This window comes from Tasmannia lanceolata, unplaced genomic scaffold (assembly GCF_043159265.1).
Source record: "Tasmannia lanceolata isolate RefF3 unplaced genomic scaffold, GAP_Taslan_0.1 ptg000008l, whole genome shotgun sequence".
In the NCBI taxonomy this organism is placed as follows: domain Eukaryota; kingdom Viridiplantae; phylum Streptophyta; class Magnoliopsida; order Canellales; family Winteraceae; genus Tasmannia; species Tasmannia lanceolata.
In genome coordinates, this window is record NW_027518685.1 from 25,434,632 (window position 1) to 25,441,494 (window position 6,863).

The 6,863-nt window shown below is 37.9% G+C and overlaps 1 protein-coding gene and 1 non-coding gene across 4 annotated transcripts; one reads left to right on the forward strand and one right to left on the reverse strand.

Annotated features, from left to right (window-relative positions):
• The first annotated feature begins 173 nt into the window (after nucleotides 1-173).
• On the forward strand, nucleotides 174-277 carry LOC143885654 (U6 spliceosomal RNA). The gene has a single exon (XR_013253528.1). It is a non-coding gene; the product is annotated as a U6 spliceosomal RNA (small nuclear RNA).
• A 2,015-nt stretch (nucleotides 278-2,292) lies between these two features.
• On the reverse strand, nucleotides 2,293-6,654 carry LOC143883483 (transcription factor MYBS3-like). Of its 3 annotated transcripts, none has more exons than XM_077386831.1 (5): nucleotides 6,360-6,654; nucleotides 3,862-4,070; nucleotides 3,691-3,702; nucleotides 3,458-3,583; nucleotides 2,293-3,005 (listed from the first exon to the last, which is right to left on the reverse strand). In XM_077386831.1, exons 1-5 carry the CDS (start codon nucleotides 6,589-6,591, stop codon nucleotides 2,646-2,648), a joined length of 939 nt encoding a protein of 312 aa, XP_077242946.1. In that variant the 5' UTR covers nucleotides 6,592-6,654; the 3' UTR covers nucleotides 2,293-2,645. The 3 variants fall into 3 exon arrangements, with proteins under 3 accessions (XP_077242946.1, XP_077242945.1, XP_077242947.1); XM_077386830.1 differs by having other exon boundaries at nucleotides 3,691-3,777; nucleotides 6,360-6,652; XM_077386832.1 differs by lacking the exon at nucleotides 3,691-3,702.
• Nucleotides 6,655-6,863: the final 209 nt, after the last annotated feature.

A 6,863-nucleotide genomic window follows, 5' to 3' on the forward strand; every position in this document is an offset into this window, starting at 1 on the left:
TGCTTCGTTAGGGTGGTACCCCATTGTAATACAGTGACACACACCCACAACAGCATAGCGGGTCCTATCTTGATTGATCTGAACCGTTCTTTTGATAGCCCCTGCTTTGGATCTTCCGTGGCCCAAAAATCATGCCCATTATTCAATCTTAACATCCAATAATGTGTATTTTCGTCCCTTTGGAGACATCCGATAAAATTGGAACGATACAGACAGAAAATTAGCATGGCCCCGCGCAAGGATGACACGCACAAATCGAGAAATGGTCCAAATTTTATTTTTCAAAAAAAATAATAATGTGTATTTTCCTTATGGTTTCAAGTTCATTGATCAAGCTTTTGCCTTGTGGTCGGTTTGGTGTTTTCTCATTTTTTTAACGAAAGCTCAACCATTTTTTTTTTTATGGGCAAGCTGGGTTAGTTGACTCCTCCGAGATTTATTGAGAAAAATAAAAGAACAATATTGAACCTCATAAACTCCTTCCCATTAGTCATCTTCAATAAGATACAGAAGCTCAGTGGGTAAGGAGAGGTGAATGACCTTCCCATTGCAAGAGTAAAAGCTCAACTTTGCCGCCAAATTGTTTTGTTATTTCTACAACATATTTGAGCTATTTTTTTTTTCATTCGTTTTTATAATCCATAGCAATAACACATTAAAAAAGGAAACTCCAAGATAGTGGGCCCCACTATCCAATCAATTATCACCAAAAGGCTGATTTTATGTGTTTTTCATAGGGGTGCAACTCGGGGGTGCAACTCGGGTCAGGTTGAGGCCAACCCGACCCGACCTGACCAACCATTTGCTCATTTGCTCAATCCGAGCCCGACCCAACCCAACCCAAGTTCCAACCCGACGAGGTTCAACCCGACTTGACCCGAGGAACCCTTTTTGCCAACCCGAACCCGACCCAACCTGAAATTTTAAGCTTAAAAAATAAAAAAATGGGTTGCCCAAGCCCTCAACCCGACCCGATCCGAACTCAACCCAAACCGACTTTTTTCCGGGTTGAACCTGTCGGGTTCAGGTTGAGCCCGCCCAAGTTGCATCCCCTAGTTTTTCATGAAAAGTTTAAGGGAAGATCGGCAGATGAAAGCATATTAACTCAACCAGATCACCAAAGCCATTTAAAGAGGATCTCTTGTTCTCCCATCAAATACGCTGCCTTTTCCAGAGTCTAGGGTCTAAATAGCCATAAAATGGTGTTCATGCCAAACTTTTTATACTAGATATCGCCTTGCCGGGGATTCATCAGGCCTATCAGAACAGGAACTTTGGCCAGAAAATTCGACCTTGCTTTGCCAGACGAATGAGGGCAATTCATGTTCGTGTAACGCCTAAGAGAAGATGCGAAGATGGGTGGACGAACAGGAGAAAAGTGAAAAGGATACACTAACTAGCGTTCATAAAAACTAGAAAAAAGTGAAATTTCTTTAACGTCCTGAAAATTTTCATGTTTTCTAAACGAGTTTATAAACCAACATTAATGCATCGAGATTGCTGGATTAGCTTATCTTAAACTATAGTTTTGTAAACTTCTAAATTTACAAAGATTCACTAATTCCTACTCAAAACCATCGTAACTTTCAACTTAATATATCATAATATGGGATTTGCTAGCGACCATCCAGAAGGCATTTCACGGGCTGGCTGTTGTATGAGAGAGCAACCCACCTCAGATAAATTAAATGAATAAGACAAAATCTGACCCTATGTGGCTGCTTTCTCATGCAACATCCAGTCCGCGAAATGCCTTCAGCGATGGTCCCTAGCAACCCTGCTAATATTTTGAGAAATGGTATATTTGCCCCTTTCTTTTACTTGGGACACTCCCTCTAGTATAAAAGACTTAAAAGAGTTATCATAAATACAAGCGGGGGCTGTATATATATTGGGAATTAATATCTGCACTCCCTCGTTTTTATAATGGCACTCTCCACTTTATTAAACACTTCTTGATTAGTTGTTGATAGCTTTCTGGGAATTATAACATTTTTTTTTTGATCGGCAAGCCGGGGTTAGGCAGACCCCGATCCCGACCAGAGTTGTAACATCCTTGGCTCATAAAAAAAGAGTAAAATTGAGAGAGGAGTGTCATTACTAAACCAAGAGCGTGACGGTATTATACCTATCCATATTTAGAGGTTGTTTCCACTTTCCAGTCAGGCGCATCAAAATGAGATGGGCCCAGCATCCCACACCACCGTACATAGCCACTGTCCAATGATCCACACCAATCACAGGCAACGGTAGGACAAAATCACAAAAAATCAGACAATCTAGAGCATAGGATCAGTAACCTTTGAATGGCATGTTAAAATTTCAAAAACAAATTGTTAGTCTACACAATAAACACATTGCCCTGGTGTGAATTCGAAATGTAGCCCATCCATGATGAATGTCAACAGATGGGGAGGGTCATGATAAACAGATCATGGCACCAATGACATGGGCCACCTTTGCCTGGTTTTTTATTGGTACCTCCAAAAACAAAAACAGTGCTTCTCTCAGCACCTCCAAGTGCAAGGAAAAAACCCCACTTATGGCTAAAGCTCTTCCACCAAAATATACCCCTATTGTTATTGTTTATTCCTTACCATGTTTGTGTGCCAGTAATCACTACTTCAAGTATCCAAATATATCTGTCAGATGACTCTAATCATACCGGCTAAATTGGAGGTCCCAGAAGAAAATTTAGTTGTGTGAAGAGGTTGAGGGGGAGCAATTCTAAGCTCCAAATCACCATTTTCTGTTGATTGAGAGCTGGTGGTTGCATGAAATGAGAAATGCGAGTCAGATTGGAACGATGTATTAGAGGATAATTGGAGAAAATTGGGTTCTGATGTAGCGGAGTTAGTATTAGAGGATAATTGGAGAAAATTGGGTTCTGATGTAGCAGAGTTATCAAGGATTTTGGGATGTGTTGGGAATAGGGATAAGGTTGGGGAAATTTGATAAGGCTCAACAGGTGGCTGGTTTTTTGTGGCGGCAGCAGACATTCCAACCTGTTAAAAGAATGATTGTTAGCATTGTTAAATTAGAAAAGACTAAATAATGCCATCTCCAACAGCTTAAGCTTTTGGACTTTTGGAGTAATTGGTTGTTTCACATGGTATCAGAGAATTGCCGTGCTCAAAACTCGTTGATATTAAAATCCACATGAAATGGCCAACCCAAAAGAGGGGGGCCGGCCACATGTGAGGGGGAGTACTAACGTAGAAAAGATTAAATAACGCCATCTCCAACAGCTTAAGCTTTCGGAGTAATTGGTTGTTTCACAAGCATAACTAAGCATCAACACTAATACATAACTAATTGATAAACAATTTTTCCAACTTACCGTAGTCTTTAGAAAGATTGAAAATGGAGCAGGTAAAGGCATTGAACAGAATGTTGAAATTCATGCAATAAGATATGAAATAACAAGAGCAAAGATGGTGATATGGTGTGTTCTTACCATGTAATTAGTTTGGTGGAAATCAGAAACTTCACGACATGGTGCAATCAGGGGTAAATTAGGTAAATTAGCAGTAGCTTCGTCCCCAACAGCTTCATCATTTGTAATGCTAGATGAAGTGCCTGCCTGTGAAACATCAGTATTTAGTTGTATCAGGAGGAAGTTCTAAGGATTAATTTTTGCCTTGCTATTCCATGCTTAAGTAAATGTGATAGCTGGATCTACTGGTTTACCGAATAATCCTCCTGACCAAAAAAATTAACTGGAACTTCAGAAGTGCTCATCAGGGACAAAGTAGGGGCAGTTTCAGAGAATGAAGCCTATAAATACAATGTTCAGTTATATGGAAAACAAGAAAACATAGGCAGATAAAAAATAAACAGTAGTGAAAATGTGGAAAGTACATTGTCGTTGATCACCGCATCAAAGAGGCTGGACCTGCGCTTCTTATTTGGGGCACTTTGTCTGAGAAAATACTTTTGAGCGTGGCTGGCTACTTGGGTCGGTGTCCTAGTTGTCACAAAGTTCCTTGAAATTCCTCTCCAATCCCCCTTCCCAAGCTTTTCCAGCCCTGCAAGAAATGTCCTGTGTTCTTCCTCTGTCCAAGGAACTCCTAAAGTAGGAAAGAAGAAGAGAAGTAATTTCAGAAGCAGCTCATAGACATAATTATGTATTCCCTCATTTCCCATCAATCATCATCAAATCATGAAAACGAAAAAGGGAAAAACCATGGACATATATGTAAAAGATTAAAGAACTAGTAGCAGAAGTAGCCGTAAGTCAAAGGAAATTGTTGGAGTTCCAGATATCGTTGGATATTTCCTAGTATTTGGTAGCATCTAGAAAGATAAGATACAAGATTAGAAGAGAAAAGATTAAACTTTGCAACAAAACACCAATATGTCATGTTACAAATAAACGGAAAAAAGAAAAAAAGTATGCCAATTTGTAATCATTGAAGAGGTATTCGTTGGAGAGGCCAAAATACATTACTCAGTATTATCTTTTGATATGGTGTGAACTGGTTGTTTTAGATGACTATAAGCAAAATCCAAATTGGCAATTTATTGCAAAATTTAAACATGACACAAAAATTTATAAATTCCCGCAATGACTGTAATTTCTAAATTACTCTAAGATGCATCCCAATATGGCATTCTCCAAAACAGAGGAATCTACAAAAGATAGAGAGGAATATCTTCCCCTCAGTTGTTTTGCTCGAAGGCTGAACTATTTGAAAGAAAAAGTTAATCAAGAAACAAGATTCAAAATGAAGATTTGCTAATATTCTTAGAACCTAATTGAATGATTTCTCTTTATAGAGTCTAATTGTTCCACGATATGGTCCATTTAAAAAAGGATCATACACTTTAGGCAAGCATTCTTGTTCATTCTCATCATTGGACAATCTCATCCTTTTTTTCGAGTACATCTAGAGCAAGAGACCCCTTCTCTAGAGCTTCCATTCGATTTTTGAACTTATTGCTCAAGTTGTGCCTTTTTTGTTCATCAGTATAAACCTAATTGCTGATGTTAATACAACTATCAAGGAAATGTTATAATCTCTTGGAACCAATATCATATCACTAGTGGACCTGTCACCAAAGAGACTACACCGGCCTTTATCTCTTGGAACGTATCAAAATAATCTCTACTGGAGCATATATAAATAGAAAACCTTGAATCTAGAATCCACTAACCACGAGAAGTATGATTACCTGTGGAGACTGAAAACATCTCCAAATATTTCACTCTACTCATTCGTTATTGCTACTACCGTATTTGCAGCACCATTGTCCTAATTGCCATCTTGGCTCGAACAATCCAACATTATGTGATCATATTTCTTTGCAATGATAACATAACATAACTTAGGTACGTACTCTTCTTCCATAACAATAAACATACCGTTATCTGCTAGACACAGTCAAATTGTGTTGACTGCTTTCGACTCAATTTCTCCACACTTGTCATCCGCCATCTTCTCCGACTTCTCATCCTTTTCCTTTGATGCCTTAGCTAGGACTTGTTGAAGCAGGATATCTTTCACCCTCATCTGCCATATAGGGTGAAACTACCATTTCCAAAAAGTATCGATAATGAAGTGGGTAGAACTTGACTTTATCGTCATTTTAGATCATCACACACCTCTATAAAACGCTCTATAAATTCCTTCAATGCCTTAGAGCATTGTATACACCTCTACAAAATGCTATATAAAACTATTGATTTCAAGTTGGCATACCTTTTTCTTTTCTCCTTATTGGTAACATGACATCTTTTTTCTGTCTCTTCTAATCCTGTCTCTTATATTTCTAGATGATACCAAGCACTAGGAAATATCCAATGATATCTGGAACTCCAACCATTTCCTTTGACAAGGTGTTTCTTCTGCTACCCGTTCTTTTAATCTTTTACATAATTGGCAATTGTTTTTTTCCTTGTTTTTTTTTAGTTTTTAGGATTTGATGAAGATCGATGGGAAATGAGGGAATACATAATTATGTGTATGAGATGCTTTTGAAATTATAAAAAAAAAAAAAATTAGAACTCAGATCTTTCCGACCCAATCATCCAGACAATAGTAAAAAAGAGTCCCACACAAAACTCAAGCATAAAAAAAAAATCAATAAACAATATTCCATGAAAGAAAAAACCAACAAAAGCTAAAAAAATCAAGCAATAAAAATCCCAATCAATTAGCCTAAACAAGAAAACAAGACCCAATTAGCCTAAACAAGAAAATAAGAGCCCACATTAGCAAATAAGAACCAAAACTACAAACCCTCACATAAAAAAAAAAAAAAAGTTCAACAAGACCCAACCAAACAAGAACCCACATTAGCAAAAAAGAACCAAAACTACAAAACCTCACATAAAAAAAGAGGAAATCATAAATCACCTCTCTTTCTCTCTAGCCTTCCTCTTGTAGAGGATTGAACAAACCCATCTGATAAATACCCATGATCTCCATTGTTTGGTTCTATGGCAGAAACACATGAAACTAAGTTACCCATACTCATACTCTTTCTCATCACATCCTCTTCTTCCTCCAAAATCCTCACACCAAAAAGCTTCAAACCCTTCTTATTATTACAAGTTCTCAAGTTATGCCCATTGAAAACCCTCTCCATTTCTCTCCTCTTCAATTAAACAAGATACAAAAACAGGGTTGTTTCCTATATTATATATGGGGACGTTTATGGAAATTCCCGTGGTTTTGTTCGGAATATAGATGCTGCCATTACCGTGGGAAATTTGGATTCGAAGTGACGTAAATACCCTCCCTTATATCTCCGTCTTTGTAAGTAGTCCTGAATTTTCTAAGAATATCCATAATGCCATTGAGTTGTAATTTGGAAACTGGCCAAAGAATCCAAAAATAAATCTTCCCTCCACATTAACA